This window comes from Misgurnus anguillicaudatus, chromosome 15 (genome assembly GCF_027580225.2).
Source record: "Misgurnus anguillicaudatus chromosome 15, ASM2758022v2, whole genome shotgun sequence".
Taxonomy (NCBI): domain Eukaryota; kingdom Metazoa; phylum Chordata; class Actinopteri; order Cypriniformes; family Cobitidae; genus Misgurnus; species Misgurnus anguillicaudatus.
The window spans coordinates 37,181,313-37,207,419 of record NC_073351.2 but is presented as its reverse complement, the minus strand read 5'-3'; the positions used below and the strand labels follow the sequence as shown (position 1 = coordinate 37,207,419).

The window sequence follows — 26,107 nt, the reverse complement described above, 5'->3', positions numbered from 1 at the left end:
CTTAATGAGCTGATGATCTGAATCAAGCGAGACATGCAAAATGTGCAGAGCAGTGGGTCCCCTAGGACAAGATATAAAATCACTGCCATAAAGTACCCTTGGCCCTCAAATGACATTGTCATTGTTTCTGTAAGGATTATAGGATAGAAAATACCATTAGGGTTATATAAAATCAGTGGAAGTCTATGAAATGACGTGCATGCGTGTGTGTGTGTGTGTGTGTGTGTGTGTGTGTGTGTGTGTGTGTGTGTGTGCGTGCGTGCGTGCGTCTGTGTGTGTGTGTGTGTGTGTGTGTGTGTGTGTGTGTGTGTGCATGTGTGTCTACAGTACCTCTCCATATTCTTGAAGATATTACACTTCTCATCTCTGGTGGTGATCTGGAAGGCGAGGGCTGCATGGTGAGACTCCAGGACGGCCGTGTCATTGTACAGTATAGCCAGTTCACTTCCTGCATTACACAGGAAGGAGTTTGTCCTTCCTGGATGATCGACATCGTGCACAGTAGCAGCGATGAGAGACGCCACCTCATCTATGGGATCCAAGCTTTGCTGAAGATGAGAGAATTACAAACATGTGACTCATTCTTCTTTATTCTTATTATGATATCATGATCTTCTTATTATGATTTGATTGGCTAAGATCACAGTGAGGATGTGTCGATAGTGCTTTTTCACATTTTCACACATTGGCCATCGCACGTTTAACCGATCACAGCAATAGCAGATTCTACAAAGTTCAATATTTAACATCCGCAGTTAAGATAAAGCAATGGTAGCGATTATTTTTGCTGTTTATGAGACAGATAATCATTTGATTCTAACTATTGTTCACCACATTAATCCAGCGATGTCGTTCTCTGCGTCTCCATGTCTGATCATATGCAAATTAACAATAGGTAGACCATAATAACTATATCCATCACTAACTCTACCATATCATTTCTTATTACATGTTGATGTGATATAACACAAAGAAGTGTACGTCAGACCACCAGGCGGTTGTATAAACTCCAAATGTTTTTCTGTAATGTGTGACCCCGTCTGTGAAACCTGGTTAAAGTCACGTATGCTTATTTTGAGATTTAAAGCAATCAAAGAAGTCATGAACGTAAAAATGACAAAAATATGTTATTTGTGATTATTGCTGTTAATGACGGATTAAAGATTAAGTCTTTCATATACAATACTTCAACATTTATATTTATAAGATGAATGATTTTATTGAGACTACGCTTTATTATTCTGGGCAATACCTGAATTTGGCTTGCTTAAAACATTGACTTTGATCTTCTCTCTGTGTTAACATTAGCACAGAAACACACGATGATTCTTATATTATTGGTTTTCAGGTAACTCTTAGAAGGCAGTGTTTCCTAATCACTGAGCCGTGACACACTAGCGTGCTGTGACCGCTTGTTTGGTGTGCCGTGGACACTGCCACAGTGTTTGAAAAAGCGTTTGAAGCTTGCTCGCGGCTGCGTGTCGCTGTCGTCGATTCCAGTCGGGATATCGTCTTTGTGTTCATTGGAACAAGATCGGGTTTTGGGTTTTGGTGCGAGTACTACATTTAATACAGTTTAATATTCCAGTTTAACAAGTCATTTAAGCATTGCAATACAGGTTTGTGCAGTTCTGTTAATGCCTGTTGTGACAGTGGTGTGACGTATGATTTTTTTACTTATCAAAACTGTGACGTGGCAGAAAAAAGGTTGAGGAACACTGTGGTAAGGCATAAATATTGTGACTTTAGTCCGGTTTTTATTTCGGTGCAGATATTTTTCTATGTCATCTCCACAATTCCAGGAACAACTGATCTGTTTTAAGCTGAAAGATAACAACACTAGTTTATACATTTTAAAGCTGTTATGTGTGAAAAACATTCAGCCATTGGATGCTGATGTGCTATTATTTCCAAGTCTGAGTATGACGCGCTACACCTGAAGCAAAACCCTGTAGAATGATTTCAACGTTTCTCTGCTTTTTGGACATGGACATTATATTAAAGAACTGTTTTACAAGATTTTTCATATAAATGTGTCATACATCACTGAAAACAGGAGAATCTCAGCTTTCACGTGTTATACGACTCATAGACTGACAAATTATGGTTCAATTGTGATGATATATAAGCTTGGAATTTCTCAAAAACATGATTTTCTGAGAACGAAATTCATCATATCTTTGACATGGCCTTAGTCAGTATTAAAGATATCTGTTCTTGACTTAATATTGAATGATTTTATGTGAAAAAGACATAAATGACCTAAAATAACTTCAGGTTAGGGTCACATTTCTGTTTTTTTTTTTAAATTGTCTATTCCGTTTACATGACATCATTGGTGCGTGTTCTGTATGGAAAACTTTTAGGAATAAAATACAAAAACAATCTGCAATGTGAATCTGGAACTGTGTGAATATAAAAATCCTACAGAAATGATTCAAACAATCTCAGAGGAACTCACAAACATATGCAAAGTGTCATCATGAGACCGACAGAGTTTGAGCATTTATACAAAAAAGCAAACAGGATAAAGCTTCACGTCAGACCGCTAATGTCGCACATTTAAATAGTGACAAGTAAAAACATGCAGTTGATGCATTGGCGTCCATCCAGCGTAATGATCCGGTTTGTCGACCAGCGGCGTGTGTCTATTCTTACCTTTACACGCTCCTTGCACAGGAAGTATGCGGTGGCGTGCAGGACGTCTGCAGCGTGCGTGGAGTTGTGGTAGGAGTTACTGGAGTGATAGTTAGTCTCGATGACCTGCAGCCAGGAGCGAAGAGTCGCCTCAGGACAGTTGAGGAACTCACAAACGCCGAAGCGTGAGAAGATCTTTAATCCTAGATATGTTAAAGGACTATAAAAAATAAAACGTAAGGAGAATGTGATATTGCACAAACCCATTAAGTTTATTCAAATGAATCTGTCTAAAGTGATTTTAGAGAATTGTTTCTAAGCACATTATAAATGTATTGCAAAGACTGTGAACTGTTAAGTACCGAATTGTGGAGTTACACCGTTAAAGAGTTTTTCCCGCATTTCTGTGTTCAGGATTATTTGGGTGGAGCAAAACGGGTGACTTGATGACTCGCCAGAGCCACTGGGCATGGCCCCGCCCCTAACACAATCATCAGCATCCATTCAGGGGTGCGTTTACCGAAAGCAACTATGGTAAGTAAGATGCTTTAGGGAAACGCACCCCAGGTTGTAGCGGCATGTAAAAGTTGAGAGAGATTTCGGTGTTTCAGTGTTTGAGAGCAGAGAATCCTGCCTGTTCCTCCAAGATTTGGAAAACTTATTTTCCTTACTTGGTGTTTTTTTTAATCATTCATTCAAAACGGTCTGGATGGTAAATAACACAAGCTTCACAAACTGAGAAAACATTTAATATCAGACTTTACAGGGAATTTAAACCTTTTAAGAATCGTTCTTAACTCTTTATAAAACCCAAAAGTATCTCTTTAGGGCAAACAGTTCAAACTTTGTGTGTGTTAAAGTGAACCATTATTCCTTTGACTATGTTTGCTGTGTACTATATTAACAGACATTTATTTCTTTATGTGTGTGTATGTTTACCGTTTCATGGTGGCTGATTCCAAGGTAAAGATATCAAAGTCCCATGATTCTTCATTCTCCATGGTCTGAGCTATGCATGCTGGGATATCACTGAGTGACAGTGGAGTGGTCAGGTGACCCGGGATGTGATGCAGCGCTGAAACACATGATGTGTGCATAAGTGTGTGAACAGCACAAAAAGGGAACGAGGCATCAAAGGTGACAGACTGAGAGAGTGATTTGAACTTACGTTTGGTGGCAAAGATGTACTCGTTTCCCGATGATCTGCGTAGTCCGTCCTGCAGACACACGTTTACGTGAAACACACATTCATATAGCATTACTTCTGCCCTGCATTCTCTGTAACTCCTCTTCATAGTTCACACATTCATCCACGATTGAGTGACTGAAGTTTTACATTTAACAAATGAATGCACAGAATGATTTGACTGGAACCGTAAAGAAGACGGGTAACTTACGGTCATAAGACCCCCCACCAGATCACTGGTATGAGGGTCTTCTTCCTTAGTACCAAGCTGAGGTGAGTATAACTCTGTCGTGCGCAAGATCTCCAGCACGCGGTCCAGGGCTTCGGCCACGGGCATCGGACTGCTCTCCTGAGCTGCATTGATGATGTTTATCACCTACACACACACACACAATCTTTAAAAATCATGAATCTACAATGATCATAAGACCTCACTGAATCATTGAATACTAGATGACTGTCATATTTATATTGTGGTATAACATTTAATAATGAACAGTTATCTAGATTACAACTGAAGCCTGAAGAAAGCAGAAGGTTTATTAATTACATTACTAATTATTTTTTAATTGCTAACATCGTGTAAAGCCAATGCTTCTGAAATCACTACATTTACATTTATGATGCTTTCTATATGAGATTTATAATTTATGGTAAGAAAAAGACGGTGAGTCTTCACATAGACAGCCACTGCGATAGAAATGTAGAAATGATGAATACAATGTAATGTCAATATATCAATAAAGCATCTGATACGTGTTGATACGAGTTTACATCATACACATAACTTTGATCATCAAAGCCTGTATTCATTTATCAGCTCTCTCTCTCTCTTAATATGGATGATTGTTATTTTGGTACATCAGCATTACTATAGATGACAAAAAAGTACTTAAGTGTATATAAATGAATAAATAAATAAATGTAGAAACACAGAAATAAATAAAAGCACAACGGGCTCGTGCGTCAAACGCTCTCTGGACGAGGAAACGCTAAATGCTTCACTCACGTGTGCAGAGCCGAGTCAATCAGTAGTACTAGTTTTGAAAAAGTCTGTAATAAGGACTGTATGTATGCATGTTACAACCTAACTACATATAACAAGTCATCTGTCTTCTCAATTAAAACTACACACACACACACACTATTTACCTTAGTAATGGGTGCTTCAATAGTCATGGAGTGAATTCTGGCCATAGACGAGTATCTTCTTTGAGAACTTCCTGTTTAACACAAGAGGAGTTCAGTAATACTGCAGCGAGAGATGACGATCAGATGTCAAACGTTAGGATCAATTGTAGGTTGAGGATTGCAGGGCAGAGATTTCTCTTACCGTCACTTCCTCGAGAGGTTGTTGAGCGGACGTCCAGAGAACCTTTCCTGCGATCTTTGTGTTTGATAGACTGCTGAATGTCTGATACACATAACAATAACAGCAGATGAACACACACACACACACAAGTCTTACAGCGTCAGTCGATAATCTGAGGATCCACCTCAGACTGTCCCCTTCAGTCAAAATGATTTCTTTAAAGCTTGTAGTTCCCCTTCTGTCACTCACTCGACTTGATGTGACACTAGGGGTTCAATGATGTGACACTAGGGGTTCAATGATGTGACACTAGGGGTTCAATGATGTAACACTAGGGGTACGACCTTGGGAGACCGATGCACACCAAGTGTTACTGGATGGGAATCGGTAGGGAAGCACAACCTGGTTGTCAGGTTCCTCAGAGGCACTAGGAGGCTTAACCCCCTCCAGGTTTAGCCTTGTTCCCTCTTGAGAATGTTTGGACTTAGTTTTAGTGTTTCTTTTTTTGTTTTTACACCACACAGTGACTAGTGCCAACAAATGGGGGCCAGCGCCACCAGCTGTACAACTTGGTTGGGTCAGTGCCACCTCTCTCAAATGTTAGTCTGAAGCCCTGCGTTGTGTGCTGACCATTTCAAAAACACAACCAGACACAAATAACCAATAAAATGGCATGTTTACATAATGATATATTTCTATATTACTTTATTGTAATATGTGTTTACTGTAGTTCAGTTGTGCTAATGCATCCTAATATACCCAGAAGATCCATCTAAAATACCAAATAACATGTAAATATTGTGATGTGATACCTGTCTGCGATTCGGCTTGAACTCTCTCACAAGACTTTTCTCCCTGGATCAGAACACACAAACACACACACTTCATTAACAACATCACATCACCGACACAATCACATATATGTGTTGAACTCTGTGTGTCTTCTTACCCTGTTGTTGTCATTTAAAGGCCTGTTAACAGACACACAGTGTCTGACTTTACTAGAGATGAGACAGACAGACCAGAGACAATGTTTTAGTATCAGGTTTAGGTTTATCAGCAACTAGGGTCAGATTATGTTTCACCTTTGGTAATAACACGACACTTGACAGCAAAAACAACTTGACTGTGGAAGTATGTAAAAATGAGAATGAGAAAAGCACTCACCCTCCCTGTCCGACCACGGGTGTGATCCTCACGTTTTGCTGTAGACTATCACCGTTCTTCTTTTTGGCATAATAAACCCCCTGCCACTCCTGAAACACACAGGACAGAGAATCTAACAGCATACAGAAGAAGGTCTGAGACAGAATAAAAGTCGGACCCCTGTGTGATGAAAGCGCAGCGGGCGCCGCTTCAAACGCCCCTCCGGCTGCGTATACGTGTGTGTCTATGACCTTTGTGTTACGTGAGGTGAGACAGCGGGCTGTTCGCTCTTTAAACCAGCATCTCTCTTACTTTCACACCGTTTGGATCTTAAATTCCCAGATGATTTATTTACTCGATTGTGGGTTCAACAGACCATTCAATTTAACTTTATTTATTTCTATAGCGCCTTCATCATTTTTCATTGTTGCAAAGCTGCTTTAAAGTAAAGACAATAGAGGAGACATGGTATTATTGACAATCTATTTATTCATAAGATTAAAGGGCCGTTCACATCATAACCATATTATACAGAGAACATAACTATATAAGTGTGTCCACATAACCAGACAAAAACGTTATGTTAATTTACTCGCGCAAATCACTTGCCTTTAAATGGCATTAATTAATATTGCATATTTCTTGTAATAAAAACATTTGCAATCGTTTACATGTCACTGTATGTATACATACGCTGTAGCAGGGCAGATGTCCTTAACATCCTTTAACTTTAACAGTGAATCTAGTAGTTTGTGTGTCTAATATCTTATCTAACCTTTTGGCGTAGTCAATGTGGTAGAGAAAAAGCATTACAGAGTGAATTTCACAGCAACTGCATCAGCGCTGGATACCCGAGGTCATTTTATGTTATAGATCTCAGCAATGAGCTTCTCCACAGTGTCATCTGTCTAGGGCTGACTTCTTATAGTCGAGGATTTGACGATTCGATTCGGAGAGGTCTGATTCAACTAGGAACCTCATAGTCGAATAGTAGGGAAGTGTTATGTAACCAATGAGCAGCAGCACTGAGAAGCTTAACCACATGGATGACAAGTAACTGCGCTTTTCACGTTAAATTCATACATAACTTTTTGTTTTTCACATCATATAAAGGCAAAATAGATTGTCAAGAGTTAAGAGAGTAACTTGTTTTTTCGTACATTTCTATTCAGAATGTAATAGCCTAGTATGCAGAAGTGAAACTAAGATGACAGAATACTAGCTGTGGTGTCTTTATTATTAACTGACTGAACACTTGACTCTTACCTGGATATTTAGATATGAACGTTTTTATCAACAGTGTCTGCGTGAAACATTATAAACATTGAAAATCACCTGCGACTAGACTGTTTCAGCACGTCCACTATGTTGCAGAGAGTCCGCTTAATTAACGGCTTTTTGTTCAGTCCGCGTGATCTAAACATTTTTTTGTTCTGTAATTTTTTACTATATTTCTACATATTTTTGACCAAGTAACAATCGGATAAAATGTAAGTTGTTTTGTAATGTATGTTCATTTTAACTTGTTCTGAAATGATGACAAATCGTTCTGACTAAAAATGATCTATCCAGCTTAATTTAGCCAAAATAATGATTTATTCATTTTCATACTTTATACACATTAATTTATCTACTAATATACTACTGAAAATGCCATAAATATTCATTGCCTTCTGTACAGGTGCATAAATAGCCTACTGTCTTAATTTTAATTTCTTTAAGACACTGCTTTATTCTGTATTTACCGATGCTCTGTAAATTTGCACTTAAAAAGCCTTCTTGTTAAGAAATTGTTCTTTCATTTATTTTTGTTTAAAAAAAATATATAGGCCATTTAGCTGTAGTATAGCTTGTTAATCTTTTTCTCATAAGACAGACAGACATGTAGCCAACCCTGCTTCTACACCGGTGCACCTCGTTGTTCTGGATTTAAATAATGGGTAATAAAAGGTTCGACTATCAGTCGACTATGGCAAAATCTAACGAATCAGAAACGACTATGAAAATCCTTAGTCGAAAACAGCCCTACATCTGTCACTCAAATGTGCATGCACTTAAAGTACAAATAGATTTGATTGGCTGTCAATGGTTTATCGTCATCAGATGTAAAAAAAAAAAAACGCTCAGAAAGTGATCCCAACGATATTGTTCATTGTATCGTTATCATTATAATTGTGGTGCAAGCTCCGCTATTCTCTTTACTATAAAACAATTTTTAAACAATATTTTTATCATTATAGTTATAATGTGAACGGCCCTTTATTTCTGCAATACCAGCTGTAACAATAATCCTCTGTAAGATCGCAGTCGGTTTTTAAATAAAAAGATCACTTAACTGATCCAATTTAAACCGATTTAATAATGGGCATCAGGAATAACATTCGAAAGCTCAGACCCACCTTGATGCATTTTAAATGGACAATCTAGTAAATGCTATATACACACTTTATCTAGATAACAGGTACCGTATTAAACCAGACGTAGATATTGACAGATAAAGAAAACAGAAATGATATAAATGATAATTAACATGAAAAATGATCAATAACAGTACTCTGCACTTCAAGGCATTGAGATGTTTGCCTATATGTGACCCTGGACCACAAAACCAGTAGTAGTAATTTTAACCCATACAACAATGCATGGGTTAAAATTCTTCTTCTTTTATGCCAAAAATCATTAGGATATCAAGTAAAGATCATGCTCCATAAAGAGATTTTGTAAATGTCGGATTCAATGGTTTAGTGGACAGGGCTCCAACATATGGTGCAGACGCACTTCCGGCAACCTGATTTCAAATCCCGGCTCGTGGTCCCATAACCCCCTCTCCACCCTGTACTTTCCTCCCGTCTCTTAATTACTGTCTATCAAATAAAGGCAAAATTGCAAAAAAAAACCTTTAAAATATATATATATATTTGGTAAATTTCCTACCATAAATATGTCAAAATATTTTTGTAAGTGGGTGCAGTGCCAACCAAGGACTTTATTTGGACAACTTTTAGGCAATTTTCAAGATTTTTTTTCACCCAGATTTTCAAATCGTTGTATCAACCAAATATTGTCCTATCCTAACAAACCAAACATCAATGCTTTCAGATGATGTATAAAGCTCAATTTAAAAAACACTTTATGACACTTAAGGGGCGTGCACACCAAAACTTTTAAACGCAGCTGAAAACGCCTGGAGGACAACGAATGCCAGCTGTTTTTTTCAGCTGAGCGCTTTGGTAGCTGTGATACTTGAGCTTTGAGCCGGTTGGTTGTTGTGATATTGGTCCCGCCCTTCCTCCACTGTGATTGGACACCCATGTTAGAACTGACATTGAGGAGCAGAGCTTTACACCCAAAGTTGAATCTCTTTCAACTCTCTGCGCTCAGCGCTGAGAAAACAGCGAGCGCCGGCTTTCAACGCGAAAAAAAAAACGGCAGCTGCTGGCCGTTGTAAAAAACGGAGCGCTTCCATTGAAAACAACTGAAAACATGTGCCGGCCCCCGCGGGCGTAAAAGCTTTGGTGTGCACGCCCCCTTAGGACTGGTTTTGTGGTCCAGTGTCACAAATTAACTCTCTTACAAGTTTGCATCCCCTTTCAGAAGTTTGCGCTCATGGTTCCATCACAAGATGATGCAAATTAAATGTACGTTAGCGTTACTACATGAGAAAATTAAGTGAATGGTTTAAATCTATTACAAACCATATAAACAAAGTATAAAAGCTTATGTTGGCAGTGAACAAGCAAAAGGCAAAAGTGGCAAAAAACCCTAATGAAAATAAAAGTCTGAGAGAAACCAAAGTCAAGCGAGAGGTCCAGACATTAACATAAAACATCTAAAGCAAAGATCGAGGATGAAGACTGTTGTTAGAAACTAACTGAACTACAGGTTTATGCAGAAAACCTGATATAAATAAGTCAACATAAGCTTCACTCTCTTCATTGGTAGTCGACACGTTACATCACTGCTCATTTTTATAAGGTCAAGTGCCATTAAAGACAGAGGACTGTTTGTTGCTGCTGGTGTTCACCCTCACTTACTTTTCCTTTGCGGATACAAGCGTTGATGTTCTCAAGCAGGTCGGCTTTGTTTTTGTCACTCTTAGGCACTTCTGTGTTTTCCTTCAGCAGCTCTCCATGCTGGAATCCCAAGATGCACTCATACGCTGGATTGACATACTGACAGAAAAACACAGCTTACTGGTGTGATATCCAAAATTATTATGCATATTAAAATACAGTCAAATGTTAAGTGTGTATGTGTATGTGTCTGTGTCTGTGTGTGTGTGTGTGTGTGTGTGTGTGTGTGTGTGTGTGTGTGTGTGTGTGTGTGTGCGTGCGTGCGTGCACCTGTATGAGCTGATCTTCGTTGCTGATCTCAATGGCTTCCTGACTCTGTTCCAGTGCAGTAAAAACAGCATTACAGGCTCTGAGGACACACACACACGCAGTATTATGATAAGAGACAAAAACTGCTTACAATTGTTAAAAACACAGACACACACAAAGAGACAGACAAACACAAGGACAGAGAGACACAAAAACAGACAGGACCTAAAATTAAAACTCACCAAGCAGCAAATGCGAGTTTAAAGCATCATTGGCGAGTAAATGACAGGGTGTCAATCATCAGTTAACCAGTTATGGTTTAATGAATAGACGTCTCTAACCGGTTTGTGTGTTCAACTTCATGTAGCGCTGCATAGACCGATCAGTCTGCACAGTGCCACATAAAGTCCAACACAATAACTTAAACCTGAGAAAGTAATTAACTGCTCTCTGTTCTTCATAACCCCTCAATGTGGCCGGACATTTAGAAGAGAGACAGAATTAAAAGGTGAAGTGACAACACTATTTATCTGCAGTGTGTACGAGGCTTATGAGACTTTAGCCTGGATTTCACAGACACAGTCACAGTTTCATGGTCGGCAAAAAATATTAATGGCCAGTAAAAGTCACTGGTCATTTGCAGGTGTGGCAAAAAGTTAGTTTTAAGCTCGGCTGAGACACGCACACACACACACACACACATATACATTTAACCTTATATGACTAGAAAAAGTGAGAGATTGGACATTCAAAGGCTGTTGGTGTGTTGCTTATCCACTAAAGAGCTCCGCTATTTATTTAACCGTAACTCCTCAACCATTTGCGCTATCAAAATAATTCAAATTGTTCCTAAAAGAAGCTTTTGAGCAATATATGGTTTATTACGGTAATTTCCGTCTGCCATTCGCTGCAGTTTTCTGAAGAACTGAACGGAGAGGGGATTTAGTAGAAAGTGTTAGGTTTAAGGGATAGTTTACCCAAAAATTTAAATTGTGTTCCAATTTACTCACCCTCATGTTGTTTTAGACCTGCATGCTTTTCTTTTTTCAAATGAAAACAAAAGAAGATATTTTGATAAACGACGGTAAGCACATGGCTGATTGTAACCACTGACTTCCATAGTAGAAAAAACAAATCCTGTGGAATTCAATAGAACCGTCAACTCTGCTTACCATCAAAATATCTTCATCATCATTTATCACAATACTTTCATGGTATTCGTTTTTTACTACTATGGAAGTCAATGGTTTCCACGAGCTGTGTGCTTATTATCATTTATCAAAATATCTTCATTTGTGTTCATCGGGAAAAAAAACATGAGGCTGAGTAAATTAAGACACAATTTTTATTTTTGGGTGAACGATCCCTTTAAAGTGCACAGAGTGAGCAGTGAGGTGAAGAAAAGCCTCCTAAATGAATAAAGTTCATTTCAGTAAAATAAAAAAGGGCTCATAACACAACAAGACATTGATGAGAAGAGCAAACAGCAGTAAGGCTTCAATGTAAATGTATGGTGATTTTGTCTGATGATGTCGCGTTTAGGATTTTAGCAGCTGTTGGATTAAACACGTGGTGTTACTGGGTCGTCTTTAGTCACATATGTAAAAATGGCATTCAGAGGTCTTAAAATGCAATATAATGTGAACGATCAAAGAGTAGAAGTGAAACATATTTCAGGTGCCAACACTCGATGAACACATGATGACGTCACAGATATGCTAATTAGAATGTGATGTCATCACTGCCAGAGTCTCTAAAAATCCTGTGGGAAACACTGCAGCCCGACTGTTAAAGTTGATTTTCAATAAAGCAGTGTTGATATTTTCGCTTCTGGGTCCTCTATGTTTCAGAACCTGGCAATGCTTACTGTAGGTAACATTAAGCCACAGGCGTTTAGTCGTGTTAAATTAACCCAGATAAGATTTTTGCTTATACAAAACTAAATTTAAGGTTTGTTTCTCGACAAACCCACAGTATACAGTCAGATCACAACACCTGAAATATAGCCCACCCTTAATACAAACATGCAGACAGACAGACACTCACCTGAGTTTGATCTGAGCTCGTATTTCTCCATGATGGAGTTGAATCAGTTCATTGTAACAGGTCATAAGGTTGGCGTTCTCTATATATCTCTGAGTGATAGTAACACACAAACACACACTTTATTAATGAAAATCTTTAATGGAAAATGAACAAATGTCTTCCAAAATACCTTAAAGATGCTGAACACACTACAGAAACATAAACGCTTCTCTTGTTTTTAGACAAAACTACTGTTTTACATGCAAACCATTTGCCTTTGCCACACTGCTCCCTCCACAGTTTGCCTTAGTGCTGGGCGATATGGCCCAAAAAAAAAAGTTTTCTCAGCTTTCCTGAATTTGTGAATGTCCTGTAAATATACTTTTAAAGATATGCAAACGTGTGCGTGCAAGACGGACGCCGAAAGAAAGTACATTTGGATTCTGTGATTCTGGCCATGTTATCTGCATCGCGGAAATCATAGGGCCCTAAATGAATAACTTGCCTCATCTTACTCCACTTCTTCACATCGAACTGACACTGTGATTGTAAACAAAGACCGCTTGCGCAGCATTGTGCACAGTGTGTAAACATTATCGATCACTTATCAAACTGTCATCACAGTTTTATCTAAACTTTTTATTTTATTAAAAAACTTTCTCTTTAACAAGGCATTCACATAATTTGTTTTAGTAATGGTACTTATCTCACAATAGCTAGCTTGTACAACCTAATGAATAAATAAATTAAAACCTCTTTTTCGTCAACACTCCAAAGCATGGTAAATGTCATTAATATTCTTAAGAAATATGTTGAAACTTTGAATTAGTAGTCGGTTGAGTCCTAATTTGCACATATGGTCGGGGTTGCGATTCTGGCATTTTCCCATGATCTTGAGAATAGTATGTCATACAGAACCGTTTGCCACTGTACGTTAGTATTAACGTACAGTGGCCTTAGTCAAACGAGTTTCTGTTTTAAGATCATATGGGGGGCCCCATACATAGACTCGCCCTGGGCCCACAAATTTTCTAAAATCATCAACTATAGGTAATACACTTAACCAGCAAGAGTTAGCCTGTTGAACCGAGCTGACTTAAACCACATCACTGTGTGACACTTGCATTACATGTGAACGGACCCTACGCTAACAAGATTTTGTTTCTCTCTCCCTGTCTCATCCTCGATCACGAGGACAATGAGACAAACAGACCCAGTTCCGGTAAATGTGAAAGTCGGCACACCTCTGATCTACTGGCTGTTCTTCAACGTGATGCCCAACGTGATGATGATATATATATATATCTCCCAAGGGTTTTTCCCTCCTAGGACTTTTTTTACTTCCCCGGCTAAAAAGTCCGGGGGGGTTTTCTCCTAGGGGGTTTTTCAACTCGGGGAGGCAGCCTTCTTTGGCTTAACTTAGCACCCTCTTCTATACGTTACATTAGTAATATGTTTGCTTATAATGTTGATTCATGGCCGCAGCAAATTTAGCTGCTTGTGGTATCGTGTATTATGTTGTGCTATCTGTCGATTTTCTGTGCTTTTCACTGCTTCTATTAATGTAAAGCTGCTTTGATACAATTACCAAATTGTGAAAAGTGCTATTTAAATAAAATTGAATTGAATTTCGAGAAAATTATCGTTATCGAATTATCAACAAGCACTAGTTTGCCTCATCACGTCATGCATGTTTAAGCAATACTTTATGCTTGATGGTTATAATTTTTTATTCAGGGATGTACATCCATACTAACCAGTCATCATTTAATAGTCAATGTCATTTCATTGCCTTCCATCCACTTCATTAGTGCAGTGTTGTAACTAAACCTTGACTGAGAGATTAGATAATCATGTGCACCTATGATGAAGAGTGCCATCATGCAAATATACTTTACCCATCATTACCACACACGATGTCTGATAAGAATGTGTGTTTTATTGCGTCTATGGGGACGCAAATCCATAGATTGCATTTTATACACAACAAACTGTGTATTCTATTCCCCTAACACTACATCATCACACACAGTGCAGACAGTGCAGAAGATACACAGAAAATGTGTCCAGGATCGTTTGATTTTTGGTTCATTTACACTGCTAATGTATTCTGGAATCTGTCATGCATTCACACACATACCGTACAGATCACATAAAGACACGTAACGTATTTAATAGTGATGCAACAATACACTTAGTTCACGGTTCAATACACTTTTCGGTTCTTGTCCACGGTTTTCGGTTCGGTTCTGATGCCTTGGCCTATTAAAGTGTTTTTTTAATTATTCTATGCTTAGGTAACAGTAACAGTTTTAAATGCAGACCTCTTTATTTTATGTAAATGCAAAAATCAGCTTACAAATGTGACCTGATCCAGCAAAATGAGTCACAGTGACCCAAATTTCAAAATTTAGATTTTGGTATCAATGGAAAGAGGAGATCAAAAGCTTTCAAATGATATCCTAGTCAAACCATACCTTGAATGGTTTTAAAGATATAGACATTTGAATTAAGGTTGTCTGTCCTCTTTTTCCAACTGAAAACCTGAGAAAAACGTCTTTAAAGTTTTTTGCTTGTTTTTGTAGATATCTTTCAAATCCATTGCATTTTTAAATGGATAAACGATTTATTTTACAGCTTAATTTGACCAAAGACATTAATATAAATGCTATTACAGTAAACCAAGAAACAAGCTTGTAAATAAAACAGAATGATTTTATTGAAAATGTAAAGTAACAGAAAGGTTTTTGTGATGGTTAGGGTTTGAGTTAGGGGAAGGGAATAGAACATGGAAACCAGAATGTGTGTGTGTGTGTGTGTGTGTGTGTGTGTGCGTGTGTGTGCGCGCACGTTCGCGTGTGTGTGTGCGCGCGGGTTCGCGTGTGTGTGTGTGTGTGCACGAGCGTGCACGTGTGAGAGAAATTGAGAGAGACAGAGAGACAAGCAAAAAGAAAACAAATAATGCTTGCCTATGCAATCATATCTTTGTGTAGGCTAGTTGACAATAACAGTGTAAACAATTCAAAAAGGAGTTAAATAGGAGAGGAGAGTGCTGCGAGACTGACAGGAGGATGGCTGGACCAATCACGTGCCCCGGGATTTCCCACTGACAAACGATCAGCGTTTATGAAGATTTCTGATTGGCTCTAAAACAATGTGTAACACCATATTTGTAGACGTTTCAGGGGATACCCGGAATGCTCGGAGGTGACGAGAGGATTTGAGAAAAGCAATTTCCAGCGAATTAAGTAAAACTGCTTCAACTTTAATAGTCATTTAAACACCTTTACTCAATTATTTGGACAACGAAACTTAGGGAGATTATTTTTTAATGTCTGTTCTTTGAAATTAGCTCCAAATATTTTTTTGATAATTTCATTGTTTTTCCACATTATCGGCTCATATCTTAAAATAGAACGTTGCGACTTCCGAGTGGGTCACATATTTCTAGTGTATTGATACAATAATATAAGATATAATTAAATAAAGATATATAAAAATGATATCCTATTCAAACTGGGGAACATGTGAATTTTGATCTTCATGAATGTTAATCTGTGTTTAAATCCCTGCATCTAAGAGCTGAACCATAACTTCTTCGCATGTCCTCACTACGGAACGCCCCGTGTGGCATCATTTCTGCCTCTTGTTCACACAGAATGCTACTAATGTTACTAGATCCCCTTTACGAGAGCGATCCCAGAACATTTACAGGATGTGTTTGTGTATTTTTTTGAAAATTTAATGGAAATTGTTTGGGACCAAAGTGCTTGTGAATGGGGTTATAGAGTCAGACTCACCCTGTTAAATCCAGCTGATATCAGGGGCATCACAGTGGATTCTTCACGATCCGGCCTTCACAATAAAACACTTTTTAATTTTTTAAAACACTACATGATAACAAAATAGGTTATCTAGAGCAGTGGTTCTCAATCCTGTTCCTGGGGACCCCCTGCTCTGCACATTTTGTATGTCTCTATAACCTGACACACTTAGTTCATGGAGCTCTCATCTAATGAGCTGATGATTAGGGTCAGGTGTGTTAGATAAGGAATACATACAAAATGTGCAGAGCAGGGGGTCCCCAGGAACAGGATTGAGAACCACTGAACTAGAGTGACACCAGACTATACACATTGTCAATATGTGTGTGTGTGTGTGTGTGTGTGTGTGTGTGTGTGTGTGTGTGTGTGTGTGTGTGTGTGTGTGTAGACACAAACCTTTTCACAACTGCCACAATCACAGTGTTCAGAGAGGAGCTGATGGCTCGGATTGAACTGAGAGAAAAGTAAATTCAGACAACATGAGGAAAACATGTATTTCTTAGACACACACACCCGCCCACACACACACACACACACACACACACACTTACAAAACACAGACACACACATAAAGAAACATACCGACAGAGGGCTTCAGCATCAAAATATCTGGAATGTCGGTGATCGATGAGAATCAGATCATGGTTCTTCTCCAGGAAGCTCTCCAGCGCAGCTTCGGGCGTTCGGGCCACGTTACACCTGAAACCGGCGCGCTCACATGCCCAGCAGAAGGCGTTACTCTGAGCGTCATCTTTGGCAAACACTAACAGTACCTTAAATAAACACAAAAAAGTTCATAAACAATCTGTGGAGCAGTGGTGGTCATCAGAAGCGTCACAGGGACACAACACTTCTGTGATCTTCTTCAAACGTCATGTACTGCATGCTCAAGTCTGCTACAGAAAAACATTATACTCATGAAGGTTAGGTGTGACCACGTCACGCTATGGTTCAAGAAAAATTACACTCGATTAGGCTGTGCGTTAAGTTTTTAAAGTTCTGAATCGGTCGAACAGTGGCTTTTAATATTACAGTTTTTTTATTATTGCTATGAAAGATTTGTCACACTTACATTTAGTCATTTAGCAGAGGCTTTTGATCAAAGTGACTTACAAATGCGGTAACAATAGAAGCAATTAGAGCAACACAAGAACAGCAATCCATAAGTGCACTGGAAATAGTATCATCAAGTCTAACACAGTATACATAGCCATGGGTTAGTCATTTTTTTTGACAGTGTAAAGACAAGGTTAGAGAAGAGAGAAATATTACAAATAAGGTGTTGGTGGAAGAGATGGGTTTTTAGCCGATTCTCAGCAGATCTTGTCGCAATCGGTACTTCATTCCAAAGATAAGGAACACAACCAGAGAAGGTGTACGATAGTGATTTTTCCCTTTTTGGGACGGCACCACAAGCCGTCGCTCTGTGGCAGAACGCAGGAATCTAGAAGGTATATAGGTCTGTAAAAGCAATCGAAGATAAGGGGGAGCTGACCCAGTGGTGGTTTTAAAGGCCAGGAGCAGAGCTTTCAATTTGATGCAAGCTACTATAGGAAGCCAGTGTAAGAGGAGTGACATTTGCCCTGTTTGGCTCATTGAAGACCACTCTTGTTGCAATAGTCCAGTCTGGACAGGACAAGAGCCTGGACTATGACTTGTGTAGCATGCTCAGATAGGAAAGGCATGTTTTCTTAATGTTCTAGAGCAGTGGTTCTCAACTCCAGTCCTCGGGGCCCCCCTGCTAGTATGTTTTAGATGTCTCCATATATAAAACACCTGATTCAGTTCATCAGCTTGTTAGTGTGTTAATTAAGGAAACGTTTCAAACATTCTGAAAGGAGTCTAATGAGTGGAATCAGATGTTTCATATCAGGAGACATCTAAAACATTCTGGGAGGGGGGGCCCGAGGACTAGGGTTGAGAACCACTGTTCTAGAGGATAAATCTACAAGAGCGGGCGGTGCTTGCAACATGCTCTGTGAAACTGAGCTGATCATCAATGACCACTCCCAGGTTTCTGACTGTTCTGTAAGGCGTAATGTTCGAAGAACCTAGTTGAACTGAAAGATTGTGCTGAATCCTAGGGTCAGACGGTAGAGAAGCAGTTCTGTCTTAGCAAGGTTAAGCTGGAGATGATGATCCTTCATGTAAGAGTGAGATGTCACTCAGGCATGCTGAGATGCGGGCAGAAATTGTGGGATCATCAGGCTGGAACTGCAGGTGGAGTTGTGTGTCATCAGCATAGCAGTGGAAAGAAAAGCAATGCTTTCAAATGACAGAACCCAGGGATGTCATGTATATCAAAAAGAGCAGTGGTCCAAGTACTGAGCCTTGAGGTACCCCAGTACTGAGACATTTGGAGACACCACCTCTCCAGGATACTCTGAATGAGCTACCTGAGAGGCAAGACATGAACCACAGTAGCGCCGTTCCAGAGACACCGATAGACTTGAGGATCGACAGGAGGATGTGGTGATTGACTGTGTCAAAAGCAGCAAATAGATCCAGCAGGATTAGCACAGATGATTTTTGGAGGCTGCCTTGCCTGTCTTAGGACGGCTTCAATGACGGAGAGCAGTGCAGTTTCCATAGAGTGACGCTCTTGAAACCAGACTGGTTGCGGTCCAGGAGGTTGATTTGTGTGAAGTGGGAGGAGAGCTGGTCAAAACCACACGCTCAATAGTCTTGGCAATGAAGGGAAAGAGAGATACAGGTCTGTAGTTCTCCAACATTGCAGGATTAAGTATGGGTTTCAGCAGTGGGGTTATCCTGGCCTCTTTAAAGTATTTTTCAATACTTTTAACAATTTTAATAAATTCTTAACGCACCAACACACCTACAACACACACCTGGCAAAATCATTCATTTTACGCTCAAAATCACACATTGTAAAATAAACTCTCACACTGTTTACCAAAACACTGCAAACATGTCTCAGAATCAACTAGTTATAGACCCTTTGCAAACACGTGACCTAGACCACGTGACGACGCCATGCTGGACGGCAAAATCACTGACGCACTAGGTTGATTAGTAATAGACAAGCAGGATTTTTGATTAGCTTTAAACAGTTTAAATATATATTACACTAAAATACATGGCTTCCTATATTAAGGAAGTTGTTGTGCCGTTATCGGTCGAGGTAGGGCATTTGGTAGGTCCTCACAAGAAGCGCTATTTAGAGAAGTTAGAGATAGCGGGACTGGATACCGACCCTTACCTTCTTCCTCCTTCAATTTTCACGGACCTCATTAAACGCAGAGTCTGCCCGACTTCAGCCCGCATGATTTGTACCACTATGTGGTAAACGGGATATCCCCATACACTGGTGCTGATCTTAAGGCTTTCAAAGTCTGCAGAGCTGCCAAATTCTGAGTTCAGCTTGGAGTGAGATTTTTTATTTTAGAAATTAAATTGAAATAAAAGCTTTTACTGAGTTTAAATGCCTGAGATTAGAGTCTTTACTATTATTTTATACACTTCTATTATGCTTTCCTTCTGATAAAAGTGCCAAAAAAGTTCAGTTAAAATCTAATGAATAGGCTACTGGTCTCTGTAAAATGTATAACTGTAGATAACAGCAGCTTTGATTCAGTTTATCCACTGAGAAAGAGAAGCGTAAAGTGATGATTTATGATTGGTGATAGAGGGACTGTCACAATCAAATAAACCAAATTAGTAGTTTAATATTAAACTAAAGCAACAGATAATGTGTATGTCAAGACCATATAATTATATTTCGTATATATTATTGTTTATAGATGTCAAATATCAATTGACTTTTTTCTCTTTTATTAAAACCTGTCACCGCAAACATCACGCAGGCTTGTACTGCTTGCAAACATGCACACGCGAGTGATGGTTGATTAAAATTGCTGTTTTCTGAGGGTATCTGCGTGCGTGGAATCCGGGCAGGTCTCTGCTTTTCATTCAGACCTTGACGCTTTGTGTGTTCGACTGGTGCGGAGCTGACTGATCGGCGTATGACATCAGAGTAACGCGAGAGCAAAGGTAAAGGCGGACCCTTTTGTAACATTTCGACTTGCTCTCGCGGTACTCTGATGTCCTCGCTGCCGAACTTCCTGCGCAGCGCCACATAAAGTGAAATGCTCTTTGACTCTTTGCAGCAAAGCACCAGCAACATGAGAAGGTGGCACGCAAAAGACAGTGAAGGTACGCTAAAATATAAAAGTGTCAGTACTGCGAGCACTGGTTTAGCTACTTACATCGTGAAAATGGATGTGTGGCGTGAGAATGGGGTCAATTGCGTGGATCTCACGTTGAATGCGTAAGAGTTGGCAGCTATGAAATTTATGGTGTCACTGCAGCATTAAACAATAACATTCATGTAAAAATAATGTATTTATGCCACTTTTCTGTAATGGTAGGTGCATCATAGTAACACGAAATAACCATTTAATGACCATAACAAACACAAACACGTACTTGTTCGGCTTGCCGTCCGTCTACAACATAGCACTTCCGCCGTCCATCATGGCGTCCATAATTCGCGCGAGTAGAGCGTGACGTCACGTGCAAGGGGTCTATACAAATCACCAACACATGTTCTCTTCCAACAGAAAGAAACCTTAAAGGGAAACTTCACCCATTTGCATTAAGCTTTGTACCGTTAGAACCCCAGTCATGTTTTTGAATGGTCGTGCACCATTCCCTCAGTTTCCCCTGAGAGGGGAGAAATACTGATTTCAGTGAGGCACTTCCTTCTTTCAATGATGTAAAAATCGTCATTTTGCGTCATTGAAAGAAGGAAATCCTGTATCTCTATTGAGTGTGAAAGACTACAGACACTCATTCCTCATTTTTCCAAGGTGGGGGCTATGGGTGGGACCCACTCGCGCTTCAGACCAATTACAGATAAGTGGGTGGGACTTACGAAAATATACGAACACAGACCGAACAAAAACGACCAGCCGCCATCTTTATGCTAAGCTAAGCTAAACAGAAGTTGTGGAGCGAGCCAGAATTCATGTTACAATAACAGTGGAAGTTAATCAATATTACATGGAAGAGGGTGATTTTACAAGCGTGATGCTCTAATCCGCTGTTCATTGCACCTTTATGAGCCACAATACTGCAAAGAGCTGAGGCAGATGTAGGAACAGAAGCCCGAGGAGAAGCCGGAGCCTGGGCGTCGGCTGGGTAGAGGAGCCGGGGGAAGACACCGCAACCATCGGCCTCTGCTGCGTAGAGAAGCTTGGACAGACTACTGCCTGTATTCTCGCTGTGTGCTTGCTTTATAACATTTCTGCATCAGATAAGGATATGGACGTTTGTTTGGTGAAGGTTTCTAGACAAGAGAGGAACTTTGCGCGCGTTTGGAATGTTTATTTCACGGACATGTTTCGGTTTACGAGCAGACGCGCTGCGGAGTATATAAGCTTGGACGGACTCGCGCCGTTTGCTTTCGGTTAAACATGTCTGGATCAGATAAGGATATGAACGTTTGTTTTGTGAATGTTTCTGGTCACGTGCTTATTTCAAAGACGTGTTTCGGTTTACGAGCACAAGCTCCAAGAGCTGAGGCAGCGCGTCTGTGGAGATATTGTGCAGGGGACGCGTTTGTGTGGTGGAGGATGGAGGGATAAACGGACGTCTGACTAAAGTGAGTGTTTATATTTTCTTTGTTATACTAACGTGGCATTTATGTACACAATAGCATATCTGAGCGGTGTTTTATATGTCTATATTGTGAGAGCAGTGAGGCCAATAATAACACAAATGTAATTACAGTAAAAAAAGAGACAAAAAGAAAATTGGTAAAACTAAATAAACATTTAAAATACCCTTTTTAACTAATTGAAAAGACATTTGTACTGCGGATCTGAAACCGCACGTTACTGTTTGAATAAGACTTTGCTACACACCAGGCCAGAGTGTTATTGTGTGTAACACAATGTAACATCACATTTAAAAGTAAATCATGATTGGTGTCTGTCAGACACAGTGGTGGTGGCTATTTTCTTTGATTTACTAACGTGGCATTTATGTACATAATAGCATGTCTGAGCCGTGTTCCGATTAATGGGAGTGGCTTGCAGAGCTGTGCATTGTGGTGCATAGTGGCAGTTGTAGTTTTTCATACAAATGTGCTCTAAAGTCACATTTTGTCTTTTCTCTGTCAAATAGGCACAAAATTCTACATTTATGTTACATTTTGACTACAAATATGACTCACTTTCCATAAAGATGAATGTTCGGTGAAATGGCCCTTTAAGTCAGTCATAACACAATGTCATAAAAAAAATCACATCAGATGGAAAAACAGAAACTGAATTATTTTATCTGTCAGTCTGTCCTTATATAACAGGGAGTATTTGGTATTGATTATAGATTGAGTTTCGTTTAACATCTCTTTCAGGCATGTGATTGGCCAAGGACAAAAAAGGAAGGAATCAAATGAATAATAACACAGTTTTCATTCTATAAATGAAATATAGTTCGTCTTTTTAAAGCTATAGAAGTGATTTTCCTTTTTTGTCTTCTGTAGTTTGATTAACGATATGACACAAACATAAGCATTTCTTATAAGAGGAACGGATAAGCAAGGAAGAATCCATACACTGACATCTGATTTCTTTCTGAACAGTTGACTTATAATAAATGACTGTTTTTATGAGAATACTTGCTAAGACTGTGGTATTACAAGATCATTTTTGTGTATATCTCCTGTCAAGCACAAAGAAATTTTGTGTTTGCAGACTCTGTGCGTGGGCTTTTGAGTTTATGTGCAACAGCTCACTTTAGCATCTTTGTTGCTCAAATAGTCAAAAATCGCTTAAATATTAACATTTGCAAGGCTTATAAACACATGCAAATGATAAATAAATAGTTACTTTCTACATAAATAGTTATTTCTGATTAATAATTACTTGACTGATTGTTATTGATGTGATTAGTTTCATGTATGCGTATTTTCTGACTGCGTGGACCAGTCGTCAATCTGTCAAGCATTAACTAATTTGTATTAACAGTATCTCATGCAACATTTTGCAAATTTAACATGTTTACATTTAGAGTGGGCTAGTAGACCAATGTGACTTACAAGCGAGGAGTAACCCATATCCATCATTTGTTCGCATCCATTCCAATAAAATCCTTTCAGGTCACTTTGCAATCTCAGTCGATGTATAAATGTTGTTTTAACTGATATCATTGACACCTCAGAATTCTACAGTGATAAAGTTTTACAGTGTTTTGTGTCTTATACTTGACTGATGACTTTACCTCCCGAATGTAGTCGCTCTGCGCATCCTCAACAAGCACGTGTATGACAAAGAACACAGAAAAGGTGAATGACATCAAAGTAGCGCGAGAGTGATTATAAAGCAGACTCCTTATGATTTCTACTATCATTCTCATAGTACTTTGATGTCACCGTATCCATGTGCGATTATCCTGAGACCCAGAACCCCCTCCACCGGCTGACCTGGCCGCACGGACCACATGCACGCACACACACACACACACACACACACTCAAAAGTGAAACGTCTAAGCATTGGATTGGAACACACTATCTAATAAATATTGATGAGACACCGACGGTTGAAATGTACTACAGTGCTTCGCCACGTCACAGCCCGTGACGTTTACACGATATGGAGTTTAAACCCGGAAGACAAAATAATTACAAAAAAGCTAAAAATTAACTAGTTTTCTCCAAAAGTTAAAATTAACAGATACTACCATTGTCTTCTATGATGTGCAACACAACTCAATCTGTTAACATCTAAGAAAAAAAGTGTTTTGGTTAGTGTTTCATGATGCTTTAAACTGGCACTGATTGATCAATGAAGTTTGTGAAGGCACAGAGGAGCATTAAACGCTCGATGATGTCAGAGTTCTGCGACATCAGCCGTGAGGACAAAAACAGGAAAAGGAAATTCATTCAGTTTTACTTCCCAACAGTAGTTGAACACGGACACTAAACAGAATATCTGATTATTACTAATCTTATTAATATTGACCTCAATAGCTCACCTAATATTACATTCATTAAAGAGACGCTTTATCCAAAGTAGTTTAAAAATAAAGAACGTCACACCCAGTTTACTGTACAAGAGCAATAATGCTAACAGCACTACATTACTCCAGGTTCACTGTATTCAGATTTATGTTGTTTTTAACAGAATACTAAGGGGCTGTCCACACGGAGACGCGTATCACTGCATACGTATAAATTTGTTATCGTATTGGCGTTTCATCCACACGGATCCGGCGTTTTGGGAGACTGGATCCGCTATTTTTTGAAAGCGGGTCCTAAAGTGGATAAATCTGAAACCGACACCCTTGCGGTTTCGTCTGTACAGCCAATCCGTATATTTTGTGAAGCGAAAACGTCATCACATCACGTGTCGGAAGCGTCACACGTAACAGCAACAACAATAACGGCGGACTACGTGATTGTGTTCGTGCTACAGAAGCTACTAAAGCCTACTAGCTTTATTACAGCAAAACCTATATTGCTTCTGTGCAATTGTGGTGACCAATAAGCGATAATGGACAACACCATACATTGGTTATGCGCATGCTCAAAGTCTTCTTCTCCGTGTATAGTGTATATCTGTGGCAGAATTACAGCGCCCCATACTGGTCCGGCATATATACTACACCGCTTTCAGTCGGTTTCAGTGGTTTCGTGTTTACGGATTATTTTTTTAGAGCAAGGAAAAAAATGATCGGACAGGGAATGCACCGGCTTCGTGTGGACATAGCCTAAGATTACATTCAACTTGTCATTGTGCAGAGTACATACACTGTAAAAAAAATTACTTTCTTACTTAGTATTTTTTATCTTGTTTTCAGTACAAATATCTAAAAATTCTTTAAAAAAATGTAGAAAATTCCCAAGCAAATATATGAATGTACAGAAGACATGGCATACACATTATGGACAGTAGTGAACACTGAAACTTGTAGAAGAGCAGCATATTGTGTGCAAATTATTTGTGGTGTAGTTTTATTTTTTGTTTTAAATAAATGTAGTGCGTCACTGTGGGGGAGTATTGTCATTAAAGTGCTTAAGGGTTAAGCAAAAGATACAGCATACACATCATACACAGTCAAATCACTTCAGATTAATGGAGCTATTATTAATGTTTGAGGCTTTTCTTCAGGAGAACTCAAGACACAAAAGTGGGGTCACATTCATTCAACCTCTGTAAATTTAGCTCCAGGAAATAATGAGAGGTAATGAATCTGAATATAGAACACACACACACGCACACACACGCACACGCACACACAGAGCTGAGAGTGTGTGATTCTTAAAAAAAAAAAACACAACTAAAGACAACACACATGTCCCTTTTGGAACAATTAAACAATTGTGAAAAGCGCTTTATATAAATAAAATTGAACTGAACCTGTAAACATTAGAGTTTGTGTTTGTAATGTGATGTTAACTGAATACACCTGCTAAGCCAATAAAATGTAAGTTTATATCAATTGTGTTTATTAATGGCACTTATAAATGTAATATGAATGAAAACTGTCTGATGTATGAATGTGAGAATAAAGGTGAGGTCAGTACCTGTAGCTGGTCTTCATAGAGCTTCATTGGTCCAAACTGCAGCTCTGTTAAGCTCTTCTGAAATGACAGCGAAAACAAAACTCTGAAAAAATACTGCAGACAA

At 39.1% G+C, this 26,107-nt stretch overlaps 1 protein-coding gene across 2 annotated transcripts in view; it reads right to left on the bottom strand.

The window, feature by feature from the left end:
* Nucleotides 1-26,107, bottom strand: part of pde8a (phosphodiesterase 8A) — a 48,477-nt gene that overhangs the window by 3,707 nt on the left and 18,663 nt on the right. Inside the window, exons 2-18 of one of the 2 annotated variants that reach the window (XM_055174304.2) lie at nucleotides 26,005-26,061; nucleotides 17,035-17,225; nucleotides 16,849-16,905; nucleotides 16,429-16,483; nucleotides 12,650-12,738; nucleotides 10,625-10,703; nucleotides 10,316-10,453; nucleotides 6,303-6,391; nucleotides 6,085-6,136; nucleotides 5,948-5,990; nucleotides 5,157-5,237; nucleotides 4,976-5,046; nucleotides 4,035-4,199; nucleotides 3,806-3,854; nucleotides 3,577-3,712; nucleotides 2,659-2,857; nucleotides 331-548 (exon numbers count right to left, since the gene is read on the bottom strand). In XM_055174304.2, coding sequence (XP_055030279.1) covers nucleotides 331-548; nucleotides 2,659-2,857; nucleotides 3,577-3,712; nucleotides 3,806-3,854; nucleotides 4,035-4,199; nucleotides 4,976-5,046; nucleotides 5,157-5,237; nucleotides 5,948-5,990; nucleotides 6,085-6,136; nucleotides 6,303-6,391; nucleotides 10,316-10,453; nucleotides 10,625-10,703; nucleotides 12,650-12,738; nucleotides 16,429-16,483; nucleotides 16,849-16,905; nucleotides 17,035-17,225; nucleotides 26,005-26,061 — 1,769 coding nt within the window. The remainder of the gene's footprint in view (nucleotides 1-330; nucleotides 549-2,658; nucleotides 2,858-3,576; nucleotides 3,713-3,805; nucleotides 3,855-4,034; nucleotides 4,200-4,975; nucleotides 5,047-5,156; nucleotides 5,238-5,947; nucleotides 5,991-6,084; nucleotides 6,137-6,302; nucleotides 6,392-10,315; nucleotides 10,454-10,624; nucleotides 10,704-12,649; nucleotides 12,739-16,428; nucleotides 16,484-16,848; nucleotides 16,906-17,034; nucleotides 17,226-26,004; nucleotides 26,062-26,107) is intronic. The other variant, XM_055174305.2, reaches the window with a different exon arrangement.